The sequence below is a fragment of the Schistocerca piceifrons genome, chromosome 1 (genome assembly GCF_021461385.2).
Source record: "Schistocerca piceifrons isolate TAMUIC-IGC-003096 chromosome 1, iqSchPice1.1, whole genome shotgun sequence".
NCBI classification, from domain to species: Eukaryota; Metazoa; Arthropoda; class Insecta; order Orthoptera; family Acrididae; genus Schistocerca; species Schistocerca piceifrons.
This window is the reverse complement of record NC_060138.1, coordinates 574,477,071-574,504,782: the sequence shown is the minus strand read 5'-3', so window position 1 is coordinate 574,504,782 and position 27,712 is coordinate 574,477,071. Positions and strand designations below refer to the sequence as shown.

The window sequence follows — 27,712 nt, the reverse complement described above, 5'->3', positions numbered from 1 at the left end:
GTGGGTCTGACACACCGGTGTCAATGTGTTCTTTTTTCCATTTCCAGGAGTGTATTTGGAATTGGTAACTAGAAGTAACCTATATAGGAGCCTGTCCAGTTGGCTGTGCGGTGTAATGCACGGCGGATTTGTGTCGAGGTCTGGTGAACCAGGCAGTCTGTGGATGGTTTTTAGGCGGTTTTCCATCTGCTTCGGCAAATGCCAGCTGGTTCCCCTTATTCCGCCTCAGTTACACTATGCAGCGATTGCTGCACAAACAAGTTCTCCATGTACGCATACACCACCATTACTCTACCTCGCTAACATAGGGGTTACACTTGTCTGGTTTGAGACGTTCCCTGGTGGGTCCACTGGGGGCCAAACCACACAGTAAACCTGGGTTCGGTGTGGGGCGGCGGAGGGGTCAAGTGGACTGCGGTAGTCGTCATGGGGTTGCAGACAACAGCGGCTGTGGCGGGGAAGGAGCCTCTCCGTCGTTTCTAGGTCCCTGGTTAACATACAATACAATACAATACAACCTATATAGGAGGTAATTTCTAGTTACCGATTCCAACATTACTGTTACACAGTAGTAAAAAGAGCAATCACAGTTGCAAAAATCTTATAACATATAAGAAAAGTGCTTAAAAGCGATCTTGTTAGTGAACAGCAGAATACGACTAGACTTTCAAAAAATTAAAATCCTTGCACACTCAAAAAAATAAAACACAAAAATGACCAAACCTTGGAACCGTTAACTATACTACACGAAAGTGACACCAGCTACAGTAGCTCCAAAGCAACACTCAATAGGTTGAAAGTGAAATTAAGAGAAATATGGCAAAAACATCAAAAAGGAAAACATAACAGTGGCTACATGAAAAGGAACTTACCACATATGAACTTCCAAAGGAGTGAAAGATCGAGGCTGGCCGGCCGCGGTGGTCTCGCGGTTCTAGGCGCTCAGTCCGGAACCGTGTGACTGCTACAGTCGCAGGTTCGAATCCTGCCTCGGGCATGGATGTGTGTGATGTCCTTAGGTTAGTTGGGTTTAAGTAGTTCTAGGGGACTGATGACCTAAGATGTTAAGTCCCATAGTGCTAAGAACCATTTGAACCATTTTGAAAGATCGAGGCTGACAAGAAGAACAAATCAAGGGCATAACAAGAAATCATAATGTTAGGAGGTCAAACTATAACGAAATACGCAAAATGAAGAAATTAATAAGAAACGCAAACTGCCAGGCATGAAAGAGGTACCACGCAAATCAGCTCTTCCCTACCACCCTCCCTCAGCCAGACGCAAAATTTTAAAATAATAATTTAAAAAATGATACCATGAGTCAATCACTTAAACCCTTTGGCAAAGACACAGCGACCCCCCTCGACTCACCATTGTAACCAGAAAATATTAAAACGACAGAAAAACCTCCCCCCAGAGAAACCAAAAAAAGTGGCAATCACACAGTATAGTAACAGAAAAAAAACAACATAAAACAAGAAAAAAGTATCAGACGCACCAGCACATAAAAAACAAAATGAGGCTTGTACATTTTGCTAACTGCTTTCATAAATCCAAGAAATAGACATTAACTTTTAGGAATACTCTTCCTCCAACAATATTCATCTAAATGGCCTTTCAACATTGAAATCCTTCTCTTTCCCTGCCCAACAACAGATTTTACAGCTTGATAGTATTGGTACATGCCTCCATTTTGTAATCTTTAAACTGAATATTGTGATTCATGACCAAATGATGATAACCCCTATCACCCAACCCCTTGTACAAAGCAAACCCATCTGACATGACTACGGAACCTTCTTCCACATATTCTTCTACTAAAGATGTCAACACATCATCACAATCCCCTCCAGAAACTACTTCAGAAACCCAATGCCCAACAACCTCATGCCCCCTTTTGTACTTTCTCTTTCCAATATGTGACGCATCTACTTCAACTGTAACCCCCCCCCCCCCCCGTCCAATGATTCCCTATACAGTAAAAACTCGATTAACTGTCACTCTTTAAACCGTCAGTTTCTGTTAACCGTCACTGCTGTAACAGCATAATAATACTGTAATAACAGAATGCTATAAGGTGCAATGATGCGTTCGCTTTGTTTATTTACTTTATTTTAGTGGGAAGTTAATGTACCCGCCCGCCGTAGAATGGTACATAAAATATGACCTTCAGTAGACGTGCTAACACATCTCCCCCTTTTCTTGTCTTTGTCTCACTTGTGAGTCAACAATCACCTCTGGATCGGTTTCCAGTTGTGGCGAGAAGACTGTAATTGTTAGTTAGAGCACATTTGGCTGAAAAAAAGTTGCCACAGAAAGCGCTATTGCTATTAGACAATGCCCCAACGCACCCTACTTGTGAAATGAAAAGTGATGACGGCAACATAACATGTCTCTTCCTTCCAGCAAATACAACTTCACTTATACAGCCCATGGATCAGGGAATCATCGAAAACATGAAACGTCATTATAGAAAAATATTTATCGAAAGTTTGCTCTCATCTGATGAATCAACATCTGTAAAACAGTTTTGGAGGTCTTACAGTATTAAAGATACCATTTTCAATGTTGTCAGTGCATGGAGTGATTTGTCAGTGTCAAATCTCAAGAACGGCTGGAATAAACTTTGGCCTCAACCTAGACGTGAAGAATCGGAGGAACCTGAGTGTATGACAGTTGACGAGACGGTCAATTTGTGCAATAATTTACAAATCAGCACAAATCTGACGTCAGAAGAAGTATCAGAGTGGTTAGAGTGTGACAAAGTGGACGAAGGTTTTCAAATTTTGAGTGATGAAATTGTTGCCAGCGTAAGTGCCACCAAAGAAGAAGAAGAAGAAAAAGGGGCTGATGAAGACGAGTGTTCAAACCATGAAGAAAAACGAACTATTAGCCATTCTGAGGACGAAACAATGCTGACCAAGTGTATAGAATGGTTTGAAAGTCAAGAAGAGGCTAATGCAACGCAAGGCACTACTGCTCCGAAAAATACGAAATATTGCCGCGGTGAAAGATCGAACATCAAAAAGGCAGAAGAAATTGACTATTTCCAAGCTAGATAAACTATTTCACCTGTAAGTTTATAGTACATTACAGTACTGTACATTACGTATTTTGCAACTTTTGTAGCTACTGTACGGATGTTTTTATCATGTAATAAATAGTTTTATTTGCTATTACAATCGTGTTTAATTTGTTTTTGCTCCGAAATATTATTATATTACTGTGAGGGTGATATGTGTCTATACATAAAATAATTGATTGAGGTTATGTTTTGGAGGAATACAGTGTTTCTGTTATCCGTCTATTCGCTCGACCATCACGACCACAGTCCCGAACATGACGGTTAATCGAGATTGCACTGTACTTTATAAATTCTCTGCAGACTTCTCTACAAAATGATAACTAGTCAACTACATTGCCACACGAAACCCCTGATTCGTGGACAGATTTGCAAGAATATTGATCTCAAAAATAGTAGGTTGGCATGACTACTACTTCCAAATACCATATAATTTCCACAAGCACTGCACTTGCAAAATTCTGCAATAACGCCGAATGATTGCAAAAATCTAATAGCTGATTTACGGTCAGTCATTTTCTGAAGGAGAATTTTCGCTGTAAACACAATTGACTCTTCCATAACGAACAGCAATTGTGTGAGAAATCAAGATCTTATAAATCACGACTACTTTCATTAACAAAAGATGCCGAAAACAAATTACGATATCAAAACAAAACAATCAATATCGAATTTTTAATATACGCGATTACGCGCGTAACGAGGAAATCCAGAGAAATCATTTAACGTTCATTGACACAAATCTGCGGCACAAACAAAATAACATCACACATTACCTCATTGGTCACTGCCGACGAGTGGAATCGGACACTAGAACTGACATCCCCCCCTCCCCTTATTTTTTAGTTACATCAAGTCAGTTTTAGAAACGAAGATCAAATTTAGAGCACAATGACCCTCTTACAGAGAACATCTATTTCATATGCATTTCGATTTTTTAATGTTCCTAAACTCGTTAAATTTTTCAAAGAAGTTTATAATACGAAGTCATAGCAACTATTACACTGTTGTTTCACTGAAATACCATAGCATTAAAATTCATGGGAACTTTTCCAAGAACTATTTATATTAAATCCTCAAAAACTGTAAACAGCCTCAGCACAGAGAAACTGATTGAATATAGCATTTTATCTTTGCTGTGCAATTATCGTTTCTTTAATTTTCGGGAAATATGAAACCCTACAGTACTTTGTAAGAGTTCCAGATATGCCACTAACAAGATTTGAAGCACAGAGACGGGTACATACTTTCACTCGGAATAAAGACTTTTTGTGTTTGCGGCATTAAACAGAATGCAGGTTTATTACTTCATTGTCTTTTTACAGATGAACTTAATGCTTCGGCACATTGAAGCGGAAACGGATATTAAGATAGCAATGATTCAACACAGAGTAGAGGAGGAGTTCACAAAAGAAAAAGCTTACGAATTAAATGCGGGAATCGCGAAGATACAAGCGCATTTTAAGGCTAAAGAAGAAAGGCTCTTGGCTCAAAGCAAAGCGTAAGTAAATATCAGCTGCACTTTGTTATGTTTATACACATTTTCTGAAGTATTTTGCGTAGATTAAAGTTCACCGCTCTTCCTAAGACTCCTATAACCTATATAGGAGCTGTAGCTCTCCGTAGCAGATGCTATTTAGCCTGCCTCGCCCTCCTAGCTTCTTACAAATTTTTGCGACATTTTGTTGGGTTCTTCAGTGACGATATGTTTTCTCGTTTCTGTATTCCACTCCGCAGTTTATTCAACGGATTTGGGATAGAGCTCCTCGATCAGTGGGAGGACTCTGCAGCAAGATCACAGTTCCGAAATCTCACGATTATTATGCTACAGAGTTGGAAGACACCTGTGTTGTAATTGAAGGTAGCGTCAGTGTAAAACACTACTTCAGTTTTCATTAAATGAGGTGTCGACTATTATGTTTCTTTCTGTTATACTCTGACATTTCAAGGTCTGACAATCCATTGCTTTCAGGAGCATTTTACCTGTGTATTCATATCATTGAGAAGCTTTTCGTTGGAAATAAGGAATGCCCAGATCTCGAACTGTTTAAATGAGTGTATTTAGTCACTACTCCTATTCGCCTGTAAGTGTAGATGACCAAATAATGTGTACCAGTGATCACAGAACTGGACTTGTATTCTGGTGAAACATGAAAAAAAATCCTCATCTGGCCATCCGGATTTAGGTTATTCATAGCTTCCTGAAATCTGAATCAGATGAATGACTGGATGGTTTCTTAAGGCCACAGCTCGTTGCCTATCCCACCTTATTCTAATCAGTGCTAATGTAATGTCTATAACGACCTGTGTATTAACGAGACGAAATATAGACGTTTCTCCCCTACCGCCCATGGAAGTGAATAAATATTGCGAAGACTACTGTCACATACACGGATTAAATATCATCTATATCTACGTACACAATCTGAAAATCCTTGACAAGTGCATGACAGAGGGTGCTTCAGCATTGTACCACATATTAGTGTTTGCTTCCTTATGGAGCGCAGGAAGAATGCCTGTATGCACACAGTAATATGTTTCATGTCCTCGGCATTTCATATTGAAGTGATACATATGAGGCTCAATTCCAAGATTCCTCACTTCATACTGGTTCTGTAAGTAGGCTTTCACGAGATAATTGGCATCTGTCTTCAAGAGGCAAACAAGTTTAAGTTTTTCAGCTCTGTTGTGAGTCAAACAAACGTGTGTCCTTGACGTTGAATCTCGTCTATCCACGTTTGCTTACAAACAGATTTGTTTTCAAAGAGGATCTGCCTTGAGCAAAACATAATTTTTGTTTCTATTTTTATTTCCTGAACACGTTTCGCTGAAGTATCAGCATTGTCAATGGTTTTTTATATAAAAACAAAAAAATTGCTGTTTACCTCTTTGTATATTTGAAAAGCACAAAAAGTTTTGTATATTTACCATGTTAAATAACAAAACCCAGGAAGTCCGCAGCATATGTGTGTGTGTTTGCATCATGTTTCACTTAATTCTTATGGTTTCCCTATGAAGGTCTGCAATAAGTAACTTTCACTGTCTGTTTGCAAACTACAGAAGGAAGAAGGCGAACAGCTGAACAGTTGAATGTTTTCCGGGCAGGAATTTGGGGTGTACTTGCCTGCCTTCTTTGTGTGCGTATATGTTTATTATTTGTTTTCCTTTAGTTATGACTCTTATAGGTTTCTTCAGTTATTAGTTTTTGTCAGGGGCATTTGAGAATTTTCAAATCATTGTTGATAATTTTTGGACCTTGTGTCCTGTCCACAAAGTGTTCAGTAGAATGCCAGCTGTTACTTTTTAATGTTTTTCCATGTTCTGCGTGTCTGGTTTAAAGCTTCTGGCTGTGTGTCCTATATAAATTGATTTGCAGTCCTGGCATGTCAGTTGGTAAATACCAGATGTGTTCCGTTTGTCTGCGCTTGTGCTGGTTGCCCTTAGTTTCCCCTGTATTGAATTGTCTGTCCTGTAGGCTGCTATAACACTTGTTTTTTTGAATATGTTGCCTATTCTATGGGTTGTTTTGTTGCTGTAAGTGAGAGTGTACCATTTGCTTGTTGTTATGGGTGTTTCTTGTTAATGTGTGCTTGTGTGTGTGTTCTGTGGATTTCCCTTATGTCTCTTTATGTTTTGTCTGTCTGTGTATGTAATTTGGCAACAGGTTGTTCGTTTTTGTGTGCATGGTGTCCCCTTTATTTGTGTCTTAATTTTGTGATTCAGTTTCTCTATAATGGTTGTATTATGATTCTGTGCTATTTGTTTGAGTGTCAGTAATTCATTTTTGTAGTTGCCTTCACTGGGTGGACTGTTGTTCGTTTCACTTACTTGTTTTAGGTTGAAAGATTTAACCACTGCACTGTACAAGGATGTCGCCAAGTGAAATTTCTCTTTAAATAATAACAATATGACTGACATAATTTGTTGTGAATAATAAGAGCTGTGCAGAAGTATTAATGAATCGTAATAGAAAATTGAACTGTCATTCTGAGAAGGGAGGCCTTTAATACTGGTAAAGTGAATAATCTGACTGCAAGAATTTTGAACAGTATAAACTCCATGAATAATTAACTTTGGCATAAAACCTACAATAATTAGTTTAGCAAAACTGATCCCAGATCACAGAACTAAAACTGATACACGATACAGAAAAATCTAACAGACTCTGAATGATATAAGTTGGCCGGGATTGAATAAAAAAAACCATCAAAATATTTAGTCCTTACCTCTATTCTGCGCAAACGTGTTGCAGTACTGCCGTGTTGTTTGCCGCTACGCTAAGCTGCAATTTACTATATCTACACAGAGACACTCATGAGATGCACTGTTTTAATTGCAACTCGAAGTATTTTCGGTACACACTTGGTTCCTTTTCTACTTTTGGAAAAAAAACGAGATCAATTAAAAATTGTAAGAGAAAGGAAGGTCAAAAATGGCGTTGCAGTAACAAAAGAGTGACTTCAAAAATTACCTTATAATTCCTCTTCACGTAAATAAAAGATTCCATTACACTTTCTCCTTCTCAGATCAGTTATCATTACATAATCATCATCATTAAATACATTGATAAAGTGAGACTTTACATTTGAAACATAACTTTACACCTGCTTCCTCACTTCAACACAGCTATCCACTATCTGCTACTGTGCTTACGTGCACCACGAAGATGATAACCTAACACTGCATACAGCTTACAACATCGCTGTTCTCCCATATGTAACAGCTCGAGAGGAAAGAATTGACATTATTGTTGTTGTGGTCTTCAGTCCTGAGACTGGTTTGATGCAGCTCTCCATGCTACTCTATCCTGTGCAAGCTTTTTCATCTCCCAGTACCTACTGCAACCTACATCCTTCTGAATCTGCTTAGTGTATTCATCTCTTGGTCTCCCTCTACGATTTTTACCCTCCACGCTGCCCTCCAATACTAAATTTGTGATCCCTTGATGCCTCAGAACATGTCCTACCAACCGATCCCTTCTTCTGGTCAAGTTGTGCCACAAACTTCTCTTCTCCCCAATCCTATTCAATACTTCCTCATTAGTTATGTGATCTACCCATCTAATCTTCAGCATTCTTCTGTAGCACCACATTTCAAAAGCTTCCATTCTCTTCTTGTCCGAACTATTTATTGTCCACGTTTCACTTCCATACATGGCTACACTCCATACGAATACTTTCAGAAATGACTTCCTGACACTTAAATCAATACTGGATGTTAACAAATTTCTCTTCTTCAGAAACGCTTTCCTTGCCATTGCCAGCCTACATTTTATATCCTCTCTACTTCGATCATCATCAGTTATTTTGCTCCCCAAATAGCAAAACTCCTTTACTACTTTAAGTGCCTCATTTCCTAATCTAATTTCCTCAGCATCACCCGACTTAATTAGACTACATTCCATTATCCTTGTTTTGCTTTTGTTGATGTTCATCTTATATCCTCCTTTCAAGACACTGTCCATTCCATTCAACTGCTCTTCCAAGTCCTTTGCTGTCTCTGACAGAATTACAATGTCATCGGCGAACCTCAAAGTTTTTACTTCTTCTCCATGAATTTTAATACCTACTCCGAATTTTTCTTTTGTTTCCTTTACTGCTTGCTCAATATACAGATTGAACAACATCGGGGAGAGGCTACAACCCTGTCTTACTCCCTTCCCAACCACTGCTTCCCTTTCATGTCCCTCGACTCTTATAACTGCCATCTGGTTTCTGTACAAATTGTAAATAGCCTTTCGCTCCCTGTATTTTACCCCTGCCACCTTTAGAATTTGAAAGAGAGTATTCCAGTCAACATTGTCAAAAGCTTTCTCTAAGTCTACAAATGCTAGAAACGTAGGTTTGCCTTTCCTTAATCTTTCTTCTAAGATAAGTCGTAAGGTCAGTATTGCCTCACGTGTTCCAGTGTTTCTACGGAATCCAAACTGATCTTCCCCGAGGTTGGCTTCTACTAGTTTTTCCATTCGTCTGTAAAGAATTCGTGTTAGTATTTTGCAGCTGTGACTTATTAAGCTGATAGTTCGGTAATTTTCACATCTGTCAACACCTGCTTTCTTTGGGATTGGAATTATTACATTCTTCTTGAAGTCTGAGGGTATTTCGCCTGTTTCATACATCTTGCTCACCAGATGGTAGAGTTTTGTCAGGACTGGCTCTCCCACAGCCGTCAGTAGTTCCAATGGAATATTGTCTACTCCGGGGGCCTTGTTTCGACTCAGGTCTTTCAGTGCTCTGTCAAACTCTTCACGCAGTGACATTATTGTACAATTGATTAATACTCAAATAACACCTGTCATTACCCCTCGCTCTGGCTGACCAAAATTTCACAGGTAAGGTGATGTCAGTGACATTGCTGACACAAGTAAATTTTACTTTACAAAAACAATATTCTGATAAAAATGTGTAGAAAAGTGAGTAAAAAGGTTAAAAGATACAGTAGATGAGTACAAAGATAATAATAACTGTATACATGACAGAAAAAAGTAGAAATTATTGATGGACATGAACATTTTGTTACAAGTTCAGTATTTGTTGAATATTAGGGTACATTCACAGTAGTGCATACTGCATTAGATGTGTAGACTGTTAGTGTAGAGAGAAAAATAGAAGTGATAGCATACATGTATGTAAAGCACATTGTAGTGTCCTAAATACAAAGAAAATGTTTATCACCACCATAGGTTGCAACATGCACGTGATTAAATGCCACAAAAAGTGCCCTCTGCCTACCATAACTGAGTAGGAAGTCTTTACGACACATTGCAGGAAAATCTTGCAGTCCCACAGACAATGACATATATTTTATTAGAAAAGCACAATGAAACAATCTTGCAGTCCCACAGGCACAGCCATCAGAAATAAATGGTATAATTGACCAGTGCAGGACAATCTTGCAGTCCAACTGCCACCAACATGTGAAATGTTTGGTATAATTGAGCAGTGCAGCATCATCTTGCAGTCCCACTGCATAGTAATCATAAAAATATTAGTATTGCCAGTAATGAGTAGGTAGCAAGCTCAGAATCTGCTGAAGAGGTAGTCCATCCAAACTGAGCTTATTACAAACATGTCTCCACAAGAGGATCCACATACGTATAACCTTATGTGCATTACTCGCTAATCACAAGCCTAAAGTAAAAAATGTAAAGTCTCAGAGAAACACATTTATGAGAGCTAACAGCTGCTCTAAATTCGAAAATATTGCAATATCTGCTCAGAGTGCAAGTAAAGTACAACACTGCTCATAAAACAAGAAGGTGTGTCCGGACAATGAAATAAAATGAGAAACAAATATACATATTACATTGAGAAACAACATGAGAGGGATATTACGTTAAAGAGTAAAAATGCGAGAATACAGTACATCTAAATACTAAATCACTTATTCAAAAGCATTTACAAAGTCCAGCACGTCATGGCACATACAAATGGCGTGGGAACATCCTGTTTCATTCAGTGTAATATCGAGTGCAAAGTACGTCAAATTCGGTAACATGAGTAACACAGTGCTGTGAAATAGTTTATGAAAATATTTGCCACATTATTGCAAGAACATCTCTGTGATACTGTAAGAGATTTTTATATTAATATCTAGGCTAATTGTCTCTGCTGAGTGAACACACAAGGGAAAATTATGAGCTCCACTAACTATGGGAACAAATAGGACATGAGTAAAAGGAAAGTTTGTATAGTGCACTAAGCCTAAAGTACTTATGGAAAGAAATTATTGATAGTCATTCGTCGTGTGTCAGTCAATGTCGCAACAACAAAAGTTTGGCCAAAATAATGAGTAAACTTACATAAGAAGCAAATAAAAAATGTAAACCTGTGGGGAAGAAAACACGTACAGAATACTACAAACATCATACAATTTGCTGACAAAGGCAGAACCTGACCTATTCTCAACCCAGTAAGACCTGTTAAAAATTGATTAGTACTAAATTTGAAAATTCATCAGGTGCAAAACCACAATACATGTTCTGCCAAGGTGTCTACTACATGACCATTACCTAAACACTTACCATTCACTTCTGTATGTACCAAACTGTCTGTATTAAGCTGCTGAAGTATATAGATCTGTCACTCCTTGACAAAGTAATGGTAAGACAATGGGAAAAGGAAACATTTCAAGAATCATTTTACAATGATATTGGCTTCGTCATACAGGATGTAGTAGTACTTACGTAATATTAAAATAAACTAGTGTCAGTACATTATAGAATACATTTTAAGCATGGCAGTGTACCAAATAACATCAGGCTGGTTTCTAAAAGTTAATGCAATAAGCTATACTATAATATGAAGTGTGATTGGAAGGTTTTAAGAATGGAATTGTAATAGTACAATGGTAGTACTTACATGCTACTGTGGCGCATCTTCTTCAAAATAGCCCCCTTCTGACGGAACAAACCAATTCCAACGATGTTTCCAGTTTTGGAAACATTCCTGGAAATTTTTTTCCTGAAGTGTGTTAGGACGCACTCCGTATTTGCCTGGATATCTTCAATCGACTCAAATTCATCCCTTTCAGTGAAAACTTCAATTTAGGAAAAAGGTAGAAGCCCGCAGGGACCAAATCATGGGGATGTGGCGGTTGTGGAAGCACAGGAATTTTTAATTTGGTCAAAAGTTCAACGATGGATAAGGCACGGTGATCTGGAGAATTGTCATGGTGTAGCACCCAACTCTTGTCTTTCCACAATGCAGGCTTTTTCTTCTCCACCTTTTCGCGCAAACGCTCAAGGACAAATTTGTAGTATTCCTGGTTAATTGTCTGTCCTCTAGGGGTAAATTCATGATTCACAATACCGGTACAATCGAAAAAAATCACCAACATTGTCTTCACTGTCGACCGACTTTGCTGTGCTTTTTTCGATTGTGGTGAACCTGGAGTTTTCCACTGCGAAAACTACAATTTGGTTTAAGAATCATATCTATATACTCACGATTGGGCATTTACCCTATTTAACAAATCTGGGTCGTTTTTAGTCTGATTAATCAGTTCTTGGCACACTTAAAGTCGGTATTGTCTCTAGTCACTTGACAACACTTCTGGAATGAATTTTGTGGACACTCGATGCGTGTTCAGATCTTCGGTTAAAATTGACTGAACTGCGTCGATACTAAAATTACGTTCATAAGCAATCTCCCTAGTTGTAAGTCTACGATCAGAGCGCACTAAGTCGCGAACTTTCACAACATTTTCATTCAATTTTGAGATGGAAGTACAACCAGACCGTTGTTTGTCTTCAAATGATCGTGGCCACTTTTAAATCTGTTGAATCAGACACAAACATTTGACTGTGTCATACAATTATCTCCAAAAGCTCTTTTTAATGGTTCATAAGTCTCAAAAGCTGCATTCCCGGATTTAAAACAAAATTTCGCACAAACTCGTTGCTCCGGTTTTACGTCCATTTTCACACAGACAGAATCTGGCAACAAGCCCTAACAGATCTGAACTCAAGCAGTTGCCACAACGAACTGAATAAGGAAACGCAGTTTCCTGTCAGAGGGCGTTCAAGGACAAGGCAATGACTCATTCCTCACCCTTTGTGTACTTGCCCGCCAAACCAGTAAGCAGTAGCGCATCCATTCTTAAAACTTTTCAGTCACACCTCGTATAATATAGTATTGTATTGTGTATTGTATACAGTATGTAATTACACATGATTAACCACAGCACACAATAATATGTTTAACTATGGACAACTTGTAAATGCCAAATTCCTACACAGGCATCTCAAAGAATTCTTTGATGTCATAGAATGGATGATCTCACAGCCAGCTGTACCACTTAATTAAAAAAAATTATATCGATGGATTGAATATGAATTGGCAGTTTATTGATCATTTTGAGTGGATTTACTTTGTGGGAATTTCCTGTTCTTGCTAATCTGCAGCACGGTATGTCTAAATTACCCTTAGCCCTGTTGTTGTGTTCATGTATTTCCCGTCTGGCAATAAATACTGAAATATTATTTTTAATATAGAGTACAGACACACAGATGTATAAATTTGTAATTGTAAGTATTCTAAGTCTGGAAAAATAAGAGGACGACAGTGCTCCCTATGGTCTCTTTTACATATTATGTGTAAGACTTTTTTTTTCGTAATTTCATGATGTTCTTGATGTGAGGGGAGTGCCCCCATATAATCAGACGATATGAAATATGTGACTGGAATAGCACAAAGTATGTCACCCTAAGGTACTCCAAGCTCACTACCTCCCTTAGTTTCAAGATAAGGTATGCCACCTGATATATTTTTTCACGTACGTGATTGGCATGTTCCTCTCGATAGAGTTAAGAGTCAATGTGAATACCTAAGAGTTTTATTGACTTATTGCCTAGTTAATTTGATATTCCCATTAAAAGTTGTTAGGTTTTTTCAGCATTGCACAGGAGCTTATTGGCTGCTAACCAGTCCAGGGCCTTTCAAGTGTTTCTTTTGTTAGGCTATTCAGATCTGAAATGTTCTGATGTGTGGTAAGTAGTATTGTATCGTCAGCATAACATACCACAGGGTGGGCTATGTTTTTAGGCAAATCATTAATAGCAACAATGAATTAGAAGGGTCCAAAGATAGACCCTTGCGGTACACCTGTGCTGATTTCCACCATGGAAGAATTTACATTTCTGACTGAAACAAACTGTTTTCGGTTGCTTGAATAAGAATTTATGAAAGCTGAAGTGCTCGCTCTCACCTTATAAAACTCCAGTTTCCCTAGTAGTATGTCAACAGGAATGCAATCGAAAGCTATGCTTAGGTGACATAATACTAGTGATACCATGTTATTGCTTTCAAACACTGTTAAAGTTTGATCAATGATTTACAAAATGGCCCCTGTTGTGTTTTTCCTCTTGTGAAAACCAAACTGATTGCTACATAGAATATTGTGTTTTTCAAAGAAGCTGCTTATTTGTGTGTGTATCAGTGTCTCAAATATCTTTGAGAATATTGGAACAATGGAGACTGGTCTGTAGCTTTGGGGAAGATGTTTGTCCCATTTTTTTAAAAACTGGCCCAACTTTTGATACCTTAAGTGCATTTAGAAGAACTCCAAATTCCACACATTTTTTAAAAATAAAAGCTGATGGTTTGGTGATTGAGTGTATTGTCTTTTTAATTATATTATTCGATAGCCAGTAACAGTCCCTACCTTTAGAAGCTGAAAATTTGGAGACGGCTTTTATAACATCAGCAGGTGTGACAGCCCTCCCTTAAAATACCAGGTTAACAGGCAGTGGTGTTCCAACAAGGTCCATTGCAGATGAATTTGTTGCTTTAATACTGTTACTTATTTATTTAACTAAGTTTAAAAAGTAGTGATTAAATTCCTTGGGTTTGAGCGGAGCTGTTTCTGTGCATTTTGGTGAATTCTCTTGCTTTATTATTTGCTATGTTGCCTTGCATTTGTTGGGAGCCCTTTCTATATAGCTTTCCACTGCTTGCTTTTTTTGCCAGAAGAAGTATAGTTTCGTAGAGATTTTTGCATTTCAGATATGACCTATGAATGTTCACACTCTGTTCTGCCCCTTGGTTAGCAGCTTCCTTATGCATCTGGTAAAGCATATGCATGTTTTGTCTAATTTCTGCTAGCTCTACTGTAAACCAGTTGAGAATTTTCTTTTTCATTTCACTTGGATATCTAATTTTTTTACTGGTGTGCTAGAATCCCACAAATTTGTGTACTTTTTCAAAGGTAATTTCAGCTCCCCTTTAACCATATTGACAATTATATATAAAGTCCCAATCTGCACTTCCTAATCTATCAACAAACATACTTATGTACTCTTCCTTTGGCCCTTATACTGTTACTACTTTAGATTCTTCAATTTTAACTGGTTTCCTCTTACAAAGTCTAAGGAGTAGTGGCTCATGATCTGCAAGTCCACTTCCTGCAAGTCTGATTGTAAAATCTTTACTATGGAAATTCACAACAATATTGTCTATGCAGGTATTCTTATGTGGGGCATGGTTATTTGTACAATAGAAACCTAATGATCTTAGCATATTCAAGAATGTCCTAGTAACTAGCCTCTGTGTGTTTGCCATTTCTATGTTGAAATCACCACAGACAGCAATTCTTGTCTTACTCTTCAATATATTTTAACAATTAATTCATGTTTTCAATTAACAAATTTACATCACTATCTGGAGACCTATATAGACTAACTAACACTACATTTTTCACTCATTCGTTTTACACAACTAGCCTCCCCATCTAGTTCTGAGGAATACATCAATTCAGGAAAACTTTATTCCTTCTTTGACAAAAATTCCAGCCCCACCCAGCTTTCTCTGTTTTCTACATATCATGTTTCCCACAACATACCATTGGGGAACAAATAAATTTACTTGTTCTTGGGTTAACCAGTGCTCAGATACACATATAACATCTACAGTGTTACATAAATGTTCTAATTCTAAAATCTTATATCTAATATATCCTATGTTAACTTGTAGAAAAGTAAGTAGCTTGTCTGTATTCCTCTGAGAGCAATATGACTCTATATTTGAAGTTGCAGGTTCAGTTAATGTCTTTAATCTTGATGCACTGTGATCACTTGTGTTATGATATTCATATACCTGTTCATCCGCTTCATGATTCACTTTGTTAACTGCTTCCTTCTGTGAAACCACCGTTGATCCTACCAAAAATCCTGGTCTCTTGGTTGTGGTTTCTTCCTTTGGGTCGACTGCCGTATTCCACACGTTGGTATTCTCACACCTTGAGTTTGAGTTCTTATTCTTCTGTTTGGGCCTTTACAGTTAAGTACATAGGATTAAAATGTGCCAGTGGTAAAAAACTGCAAGACAAAGCTTCACCATAAACATCAAAGAAAATGTAAGCCTTATCCATAATACTACTGTATATAGGTAATAAACAAATTGCACAGCACTCTACAATCTATCTATAAATATCAGACAAGTAAAGCATAGTATGACTTACATACAACATTGTTGAAAAGACAAAGCATGAGTATGGGAAATGATAAGACACAAATTAGGTGTAGTAGTATCATTTGTGTGAGTATGTTGTTTCTAATGCTGTGTATGTCTTTCCTAATTCATTCAGTACACATGAGAAAAACATAGCTTCCACAAGAACAAATAATCAAGATAATACAGTAGATTATTATTTGGCAAGAGTAAAAAATGTCATAGTATATAGTAGTAATTACACCAGAAATGTACACTAAAGTAAGATGTAGCATGGTTGTAGCCTATTGTGTTGCTCTCATAGAGAAAAGAAAAAAAATTACCTGGTATATCCAAGGTTGTACAAAAATCACACAAAATGTCAACTGCATATCATACAAAAGAAACTTTATTGTAGTAGGAAATAGCTTTAAAACAGTTACTATCGTATTTTTGTAACAAATTGGATTTATACAGCTAATATTTACAATTTTTTAAAATACTGTATACTTTTAAATTATTTCTATAATTAAAGATGCATATTACATTTTTTCTTGCATTAGATACAGTGAGATTGAATAGTAGCAGTTTTTGAGAAGGTAAGCTGTTGCAGACGTTTTAAAGCTCTGTAGTTAAGGAAGAGATTTTATATGTCTTTGTAATCTGTTGTATAGTTTTATTCCTGCATGATATACACCTTTTTGGCATAGTGTGGTGTTAAAATGATTATCATGTATGTCACTGTCTAACCTGGTACTGTAATCATGGACACTTTTGTTTTGCAGGAAAAGGTTTTCTTTTCTCCGTATACTTATTTTGACATGCATGAATACTTCCAGTGTATAAATGCAGGGAAGTGGTTGAATCTTTAGATCCTTAAAGAAAGGTTTGCATGGTTTTCTGCTGCTCACTGTTTCCTTATTCTTATAATTGTCTTCGGTTTCCAGAAAAGTTTTATGACCTAGTCTACATTTCCCCAGAAAATGATACCATACTTCAGTATTGAATGTACATGAGCAAAGTATACAGCCTAATTGTTTCTGCACTAGTACTGTTGCAAAGAATTCTTACTACATAGCTCACTTTTGCTAGTTTTTAATTTAGGGGTGTGAGATGGGTGTTCCATTTAACATTTTCCTGCATAAGAATCCCAAGAAATTTAGTTTTATTGACAGCAGTAATGTTTTGGTTATCTGTACATATTACAGTTTGTGCCACATTTTTATTTTGATCAGTAGGGAAATTCATGAGTACTATTTTTTTGGGATGACTGTTAGTATTTTTCTGGTAAACCATTCGGACACTCCTTTTGTAATATCTTTTGCAGATGCAGTAAGATTTTTTTCTTTATTCCCTTCAATCAATAGACTGGTGTCATCTGCAAACAGTACTGGTTCAGAATCTCTACATGTGATGGGAAATCATTACTGTATATGGAATAAAGAAAGGGACCTAAAGTGGAGCCCTGTGGAACACCATGACTCAGTCCACATATTTCCATAAGGTGTACCTGGAGTTCATTTCCTTCCATGTACTTAATTTCAGTTACCTGAGAGCGATATTCCAAATATGATATAATCCACTGATTTGGCACACCTCTTACAACGTACTGTTCAGGCTTCCTCAGGAGCACAGAATGATCAATCACATCAAAAGCTTTTGTTAGGTGCAAGAATAAACCTGAGATATTACTGTGGTTGTCCACTGCATTTAAGACATCGTTTCTTCAGATTGAAAGTGGCTGTTTCAATTGATCCCTGTGGTATGAAACCATGTTAACATCCAGAAATAATATCATTATTATCGAAGAATGTAATTACTTTTGAAAGGAACACTATTTCAATAATTTTCGAAAACCCTGACAGTCGCGACACAGGCCTATAGTTTCCCATATGTTGATGATTACCTTTTTTTTTGGAAGTATTACTTATTCCATTTTTAGTTGCTGTGGGAAGACACCACATGATAAGGATGAACTGAATATGTCCAATAAAGGTGAAAGTATTTATCTTGCTGTTGTTTTTATAATAAAATCTGGTATATCATCAATACCAGTTGAATAATTACTCCTCAGTGAGTTAATGGTATTTAGGAGTTCTGTTGGGCCTATTGGACTGAGGAACATGGATATATTTTTTATTTCAATAGATGAAAGTTCTTTGTATGTTGTATTAGGTGGACTACCAAATTTTTTCTTCACTAATTTTCCAGAAACAGTTGCATAATAAGGCTGATTCGTTGGTTTGTGGGATTGAAGGGACCAGACTACAAAGGCCATCGGTTCCTTTTTCCACGACCATGAAACACTCACAAAGAAGAAAAAGACCAGCAACGCAGATGACAAGGGATGACACAGAACAAGAAAGACATAGAAAAAGACCAGAAAAGGGGAGATAGAAAACGCACAGAGTGTTACAGTGGTTGGCCGACCATGGTAACAAAAAAAGGAAAAACCAACCACCAAGAGACACACTAAAAACCCCAGTCCAAAACCGTAGGCCAAAGGCCAGATTCAGCACAAAAAAGGACGTAAGCCCTCAGATCGAGTGATAAAACCCCAAGCCCCCTGCGTAAATAAACTCATAACTAAGCCTGCCATGGCAACATCATCTGTTAAAAGTGCAGGGAGCGTATCAGGCAGCGCAAACGTCTGCCTGAGTGCAGTTAAAAGCAGACAGTCCAACAAAATGTGGACCACTGTCAACGCTGAACCACAGCGACAGAGAGGTGGGTCCTTGTAGCGCAATAAATAACTGTGTGTCAGCCAGGTGTGGCCAATGTGTAGCTGGCAGAGTACAACGGAGTCGTTGCGAGAGGCCTGCAAGGAGGAGCCCCACACACCAGTAGTGTCCTTGACAATCTGACTTTGTTTGGGGAAGACAGGGAGCGCCATTCATCACCCCAAGTACCAAGGACTTTTTGTCGCAATACTGACTGGAGATCACATTCCGGAAGGCCAATCTCCAGGGCCAGTGAACTGACAGCCTGTCAACACGTTCATTACCTGGGATGCTGACATGACCCGTGGTCCACACAAAAACAACGGATCAGCCGCAACAGGCAAGAGTATGGATGGACTCCTGGATAGCCATCACCATACGAGAGCGAGGAAAACATTGGCCAATACCTCGTAAACGACTCAGGGAGTCACTACAGATAACAAAGGACTCACCTGAGCAGGAGTGGATATACTCTAGGGTGCGAGAGGTGGCAACCAGCTCTGCAGTGAGCAGCTCGTTGGCAATGAGCGTTGTTTAGAATGATCCCTAAGAGTAAAAGCATAACCAACTCGACCAGCAACCATCGAACCATTGGCATTGTCCATGTCAGATCTGTGAAATGCAGAAAGTATGGAAAGAAAGCGGTGGTGGAGGGCATCAGGAGGGACTGAGTCCTTCAGGTCCTGTGCCAAATCCAGCCGAAGGCATGGGCGGGTCACACACCACGGGAGTATACATAAATGGGCCCAGAAAAGAGGTGGGGGAGGGAAAAAAAATTAAGCCCAGAGAGAAAAGCCTGGATGCGCACCGCAATTTTACACCCTGACCGGGGCTGCCATTTGGGAAGATGGATGACCAAGTTGGGGAACAGGAGATGGTAATTGAAGCAATATGCAGCATAAGCGGCCAGTAGTCGTTGGCGCCGGATCCGCAATGGAGGGAGACCAGCCTCCACAAGTAGGCTGTTTACAGGGCTTGTGCAGAAAGCTCCAGTTTTGAGTCAGATCCTGCAGTAAAGTATGGGGTCAAGCAATCGCAATGTGGAAGGTAATGCCAAACTGTAAGCCAGGTTCCCATAATCGAGATGGTACTCAATCAACGCCTGATACAGTTGTAGAAGGGTAGACCGATTGGCACCCCAGCTGGTGTGACTCAAGGAACGAAGAGCGTTAAGATAGCGCCAGCACAATCATTTAAGCTGCCGAATATGAGGGAGCCAAGTCAACTGGGTATCAAAAAGCAACCCCAAAAACTGATGCGTCTCCACCACAGCAATAAGTTCGCCGTCAAGATAAAGCCTTGGCTTAGGGTGAACAGTGTGATGCCAGCAGAAATGCATGATGCAAGTCTTGAAGGCTGAGAACTGGGAGCCATGTGTGGTGGCCAAGACTGCGCCCTGCGGATAATGCCCTGTAGTTGCCATTCAGCAACTGCAGTACCAGTGGAGCTATAGTACAGGCAGAAGTCATCAGCATACAAAGAAGCCAAGAGGGACATTTCCACAGCTGCAGCTAGCCCATTGATAGCAACTAAAACAGGCAGACACTCTAGACAGGGCCTTGCAGGACCCCATTCTCCCGGACTTGGGAAGGACCAACTTGTATGTGGAAGGAATTAAATGACAGAAAATTTTGAATAATCAGGAGCGGGCCCCTAAGACCCCCACCCATGAAGCGTGGTGAGGATGTGATGTCACCGTGTGATATCATATGCCTTCCGCATGTCAATAAAGACGGCAACAAGATGCTGATGGCGGGCAAAGGCCGTACGTATGGCAGACTCCAGGCAGACCAGATTATCGATGGCAGAGTGGCCCTTACAAAACCCACCCTGAGATGGAACCAGAAGACCCCGAGACTCAAGTAACCAACTCAACCTCCAGCTCACCATATGTTCAAGCAACTTGCAGACAACATTGGTGAGGCTAATGGGGCGGTAGCTGCCCACCTCCAGTGGGTTCCTGCTAGGCTTCAACACTGTTATGATAATACTTTCCTGCCATTGAGATGGGAACTCACCCTCAACCCAGATACTGTTGAAAAGCTCTAGGAGGCATCGCTGGCAGTCCACTGAGAGGTGTTTGAGCATCTGATAGTGGATGCGATATGGCCCGGGAGCTGTATCAGGGCAAGTGGCGAGAGAACTTTGGAATTCCTACTCACTGAATGGAGCATTGTACGATTTGGGGTGGAGCATATGGAATGAAGGGCTCTGACATTCCAACTGCTCTTTCAGGAAGCGGAAGGCCAGCGGGTAATTTGTAGAAGCAGAACGCCAAGCATTATGCTCTGCTAAGAGTTCTGCAATCATGTTGGAATCAGTACAGACTGCTCCATTCAGGGAAAGCCCAGGTACCCTGACAGGGGTATAATATCCATAGACTTGCCTAATCTTGGCCTAAACCTGCGATGGAGAGGTACAGATGCTAATGGTGGAGACATACCTTTCCCAGCACTCCTACTCAGGCACGGAGCCACTTAAAGGTAAGTATGTATTCCAGTAATGGGTGCCACTTATGACGTTGGAGGGCCCGCCTGTGATCTGCAATCGCCTCAGTGATCTCAGGTGACCACCAAGGCACAGTCCTCCACCGAGGGGTCCCGGAAGAACAGGGAAGTGCAGAGTCCACGGCAGAAATGATGCCGGTGGTGATCATGTAAACCACCACATCAATGGTGTCATGAAAAAGAGGCTCAATAGTGGCAATGGAGGCGAACAAGTCCCAGTCAGCCTTATTCAAAGCCCATCTGGGAAGGCACCCAGGAGAGTGGCGCTGTAGCAGTGACAGAAAGATCAGAAAGTGGTCACTACCACACAAGTTGTCATGCACATTCCATTGGACAGATGGTAGAAGGCTAGGGCTGCAGACTGAAAGGTCGATGGCAGAGTATGAGCCATGCACCACACTGAACTGTGTGGAGGCACCACTATTTAAGAGGGAAAGGTCGAGCTGTGCCAGGACTTGCTCAACGACAGTGCCTCAACCTGTTGCCACCAAGCCACCCCACAAAGGGTTATGGGCGTTAAAGTCACCCAGTAACAGAAAAGGTGGCAGCAATTGGGCTATCAGCACAGCCAGTAAGTTCATGCTGTGGGACATCACCTTCCAGTGGAAGATAGATACTGCAGACAGTAACAGCCTGAGGTGTCCACACCCGAACAGTGACACCCTCTAAATGTGTGTGTAGAGGTTCACATTAGCTGTAAAGAGAGTTAGGAATGTAGATGCAGGCTAATTACGGCTGATGTCGGCACGCTGATGGTATTTTCTTTCCCCAATATAATGAGAGACGCGGTAAAATGTTGCAGGGTGATGTTAGGAGATTCTATTGCAAGAAGAGGTATGGCCGGTTAAAGTTCGGATGAGGACAGAAAATGAATGTAATGCGCTCATGGATGACCATTTGTAATTTGAAAATGCGGAATGCTCTCAAACTATATCAATTTTGCTCACAAAAATAATAGAAATCGACTGTATCCATTCTCATAGAAACATGACTGTTTTATTATTATCATCATTAATGTGTGTTTAAAATACGTTTACCCTAAGTTGTGTTTTATTTCATACTTCTTAACCTCCAATGATAAAGTAGCCACCACTTGAATTATAAGTCATTGTGGAACCTAGAAATAGTTTATTTCCCGACATGTGAGTAGACTGCATGAAACAGGCTGTTCTGTGGTGACCAAATGGCTTATGAAACTACAACTCAAGAATCTGGCGCTTTTGCGAATCATGGTCTGCTGTGTGTTGTCTTCTTCTTCAAGTATGGGTGACAAACTTTACACACAGGTCGGTAGTGGCGAATTATGGAGAAAATATGTCAGATATCAGCATGCAGACGGCATTTATTTTCGATGTACCGGTGAAATCTTATAGTATTCTCTTCTAGGTGACGTTACAAGGCTCTATTACAAGGCATGCTGTCACGACCTTTTTTTACGGTTTGTAGATGTCAGTGCGATATACCATTGCACTGGTGAAATGGGACCTGCCATAGTCTACAAAGCAACAAAATCCTCTTGAATCATAGCTTGTTGCTGAATGTAAAATGATCGTGTTTTTCTCGACATGTGAACAGATAGCATAAAAGACAGTATCCTGTAATATTATTTCAGGCGTCTGAAATGTTTGTAATACACACATGGATAACAATTTATTTACAGATGCTGATTTGAACACCAGGGATTTTCTCAAACCACATGGTCCAATTTTGTCCAACAAACTGAAATAAATCGCTTAACATAGATGTTGCATTAGGCTGTATGTTTTTTTTTTCTTCTCGGTTTAAATTCTCACTTTTTCTTTACTCCAATGGAAGTTGTGAAATAATGAGGACATTCTGCAGTGGTTGGTAGTTTTTGTAGCAAAATAGTAGATGTTTTTTCAATTTTACACAGGGTGAACATGTTCAGGAGCTGTGAGATAAGTTAATACATTTGTCATATGTATCATTATATGGCTCCGACCTCTGCAGTTTGCCCGTTGGTAACCGGTGACAGTGCTGCGGCTTTTTTTCACATTGTTGGATGTCACAAAAAACGGGAGACGGGGACAGAGATTTGAACTGTATCCTACAGTTAAACGTGAACAACTACACCGATTTTGTTCGTAAAACTAAAATAAAATGGACTGCACCTATTTTACTGGAAAGAAGGCTAACATCATCACTGTTCCCAGACGTGGCAGTGGGCAGGGGTAGCAGGAGCTGTGGCAAGCAGAGGCGGTGGCAGCTGCCCATTTCCCAGCCAGCAGACGTTAGAAATAGCGTTCTGGAGAGTTCTCCGGAATTTTGTTGTTGATCCAAGTAGGGCCAGTCTTTCCAAGAAATACTTGTAATGGCTTGCAGAAAGTGTTCTTGAGCCTTTTGTCTGTTTGTGACTGATTTCCACAGACCGGACACAGTATGTCATTGCCACCAGATGGATCTCTCTGTGTACCATCAGCGACAGTACAGAACAGGCCTGTATCCCTGCCTTGGTGAGGAGAGGTTGGAATGAGGTGTGGCAGGAGTGGAGGTAAGACTGGCACTAAGCTGGTTAGTTTGTGGCTGCACACTGATGTGAACAGAGGTGCAGCTGCCGCCACTCTCTCCTGGTGTGATCTTTTGGGGTCGCTTTTTGTAATAGTTGTGTTATTACTATGATTTTTCTCAGTTCCCAGTACATGTGTTAGATTATGACCGTGTTTGCTGGTGCTGGTTTTTTATAAGTTCGATGTATGATTATAACAGTGAAGCATTTCCATCAGTTGTGTTAGCGTGTCTTGGCCTTCCTGCACTTCATTGATGCCCTATCCCTTCTTACTATGTATCAGTGTTCAAGTAACACAGTAGCTATACCAAGGTGACAGCAGAATGCCACGAAGTTGTCGAAAAATATAGAGAGCACCAATTACTTGAATTTTGAGCAATGAAACAGGAGGCATCTGTAGCCAACTCTGACATCAAACAGCGAAACAGACACGCGGTCGGTAAAAAGGGATGGCTGTGGGTGCACAAAATCGTCTCCTGCACTTATGGCTGACTGGCCATTTTAGAAACATGAACAGCTCCAACACAGGCAGCAGTCTGATTTTCTTGTACAGTACAGTACAGTACCGTTCAGGCACAATATGTGTTAGAATACAATTATTATTAGAGTGTGTTTCAACAAGTTTCTGGGCTTTCACGCGTGCTTTAATGGTCAATCTTGTCAGATAAGCCAATTTGGTCATCCTGTCCCACTTGGAGAAAACAAAAGTGAGAACACCGTGATCATCGTATACACAACTGAAGCAAATAGTGGTCCAAAAGTTTTATTTAAGTCTTCTGATGGAGAGACTAATTTACATTAAAGCAAACCTGAATAAATTTTTCGAACTATGAATTATCTGAGTAAAAACTGTGGTTTGTTTCATTATTTAAAAGAACATGCAATACATCACAAATACAGTGCTGACTGATTTCAATCTAATTACATGTGTCTATTTACATTAGTTACATAGACACTGAATTTGAAATAGGGTCTCCTATGTTTTGTGCGCAGTTGCTTTTTCCTTAGACCATCCATTCCTAAATGCATGCACTTTGGATGACAATTGGTGAAATTAAAATAAGTTTACTTTCTCCAGTCAAATTGACTGACGTTCACTCACGCCAAATATGAAGCATGAGAAACTGATAAGAGTTCAGCGCTCACTGGGAATAGAGCCCCACATATATCGTTGTTGACTACACACAAAGAGACGTCAGCTACCGAATTTTTCTCCACCAGCTGCTCAGAATAACATCTTGAACTTACAGTCATCTCGCAAATAGTTCTGTGTCTCACTGGGAGTTAAAAACGTCAGATATCGTTAGTGTTGACAACGAATGAAAATACATTAAAAATCAAAATTCTTATCCACCAGCAGATAGGTGTTCTCATGCTAGAGCTTGATAATACATAATTAAATCTTTAGTGCCGGGCCAGGATTCGATCCCATTCACGCGTAATATGTGGAGATGTTGAGGAATCTGCAGTTTTGAACAAACAACAAATTGTAGCCGAGCTGTATTGTCACGAAGGGATCAAATTTCGCGTTAAGGGCGGTCTGAGTTGCATTCCCAGTTCAGAACCAATCTTATCGACATACAGAAGCTCAGATAAAAGATGGAATAAGTGTCCTGTGACCATACATAGCGTTTGTTTCGTCACTTGAAATAAATAACTAGTATAAGAAAGGTTACTGGTGATAGAGTTTCTACATGTCGCCACTCCAGACTTTATGGTGGTTCAACCTACCGTCTACTTGGTAGAGAAGGAAAATCATCTTTAATGTGAATTTTCAGACCACACTGCCATTACACCTTCTTCACTTGGTCTAGCCAGGAGAGAATGGACTCTGTCTCTCCCTATCTACAATCATTGACAGAAGTGGGAATCCAACCCAGACCATAGGTATAACAACCTACCATCCGTCCAACAGACCACGAAATCCTCTTCTCTCATTTTTCTATCGTAACGCCGTTGCGCCACACTGGATGAGAATTCTGACACACAGGCGTCCTGTAGTAATTTGCACCATGTTCAGTAAATTCATTTACTTGGTTGACCGAATCACCATGAACTAGCTGCCTCGGCTACCCACTGCATACATTCCACTCTATATTTTGTAATCACCGAAATAAAATCACGTAACTGCCACCTACACAGAACTGCCAACAGTGTAGGATGCAGAAGTTTAAATAGGAAGTGTTCCTTTCCACTTGAGCTATTCTATTGCGCTATCTGTTTGTAGAAAACGTCGTTCAGTAAAAAAAAAAGAAAAGCTGTAACTGGCCATATGCATAATCTCACAGTGCTGTGGAATCAAAAAGTTCTGGAGGAATAGTTGTCGAGCTCTGGAGCTGTTGTAGCTACGTGTCAGCTAGTAGTGAGGATAAGATGTCGCGAGTTCGAATACATTCAGTGCTACATTTTTTAAAATGCAATTCTGCTGTCTGCTGAAGTTGTCAATCTAATGAAACTTTGAACAAGCTTCCCTTCACTTCTCAACCCAAAGTAGTTGCATGTGGAAAAAGGGCTAACTACTGTGACATTTTGTTCTGTTTGGGTTTAATAGACAGCAGGCAGCAGATGCATCTCGAAGATGTGTAGGGAGAGCGCATCATGCCATAATATGTCAGAAAAGTATTTTCTACATTAGCTGTCGTGTGGTAGTGAGATTTTATTCTTCTTCAAACTTTGTTTGACAGCTTTAACTCAGAACAAGTTTTCTACATGCATGTAATCAATAAACTGCACGTGCATTGTCATACTGTCATAAATAACATCAGAGAATTCGCATATATCGTTGATGATTAATTTCTCTCTCATGTTTACTGTTGTTTTAACAACACTAAAGGAAACCTTACGAAAATTGTGCACTGTATTATAAGAAATGAAATAAAACTAACCACGATAACCTTACGACAAAAGTATGTTTTAATAAAACCGAGTATCTGTACACAAATGTGCCTCTATTGACACGAATTATTAAAATACTACTCACTTAGATTTTGATTGGGTCTGTGTTTCATTGGTATGCTGTGTTGTACTCAAGAGGTATGCAAATGTGGCATTTCATAAATATAGTTACGTATTCCTAGAAACCCAAAATTCGCTTGTCAGCAGCGGAAAGAGGCGTTGCCTGTTGTGCAGCATTGTAAGTTTTTCAACATTGCGCTATGAGCCGAAAGTATTTTCTTGCGATTTCCTTATTGATGTTTGATCCGACTCCTTGTAGCTCTTTCACAGAAGGGATAAAAACGTTGCAGTCAGTGAGACTGGAACTGCAAACCATAACAGACGCTTTTCTACAGGTCAGCACGTTACCACAGAGCTGGCGAAGAGGTATGGGTCTGAGCGTCCTCTTACGACGGCAATAGTGCCTAGAACTCGTAAACCGCTATTTAAAGGTCGAGATTAGTTGCGATTTCCACCTGCAACGACTTTCCTGGGCTGAAAACCGTAAATTTATAATCTTTTGTTACCCTTCAAGCGATAATAACTCAGATTATTCAATGGAAATGACAGGTAAAATCAAGTGAACTTTGAGGCTTAATTCCGTGCACACCAGGAAGTAACTCGTCGATCACAGAGTTGCCAAACATACGTTGCCTTGTTGCCAAATCTCAGTTACAGTACCAGCAGGAAGAAGACGAACCGATGTGATCCTACAGCGGGCTGGGAAGTGACCATAGCTGGTGTCTCCAAGTCGCGGCTGCTACGGCCTGGAATACGTAATGCGTCTGACTCGCTTACTGTAACTAGGTTTAGGGACTGGAGCGTAGTTACTAATAATACTCAGAACTGACTGCAAACTAAGCATCATAAATCAGTAACTCTCATTGTTGTTTTTATATTTATTTAGTAAGTGTACTCAAAACTAAGAAACTCATTCACAGGCGTTTTCGTGCCTCGCCGATAGTCGAGCACAACAAACAAATAAAAATAAAAAAGAATGTTCATATGTGTGTGTG

The 27,712-nt window shown here is 39.6% G+C and overlaps 1 protein-coding gene across 1 annotated transcript; it reads left to right on the top strand.

The window, feature by feature from the left end:
* The first annotated feature begins 2,456 nt into the window (after nucleotides 1–2,456).
* LOC124752808 (jerky protein homolog-like) lies at nucleotides 2,457–3,062 on the top strand. The gene has a single exon (XM_047249004.1). It carries the CDS (start codon nucleotides 2,457–2,459, stop codon nucleotides 3,060–3,062), a length of 606 nt encoding a protein of 201 aa, XP_047104960.1.
* Nucleotides 3,063–27,712: the final 24,650 nt, after the last annotated feature.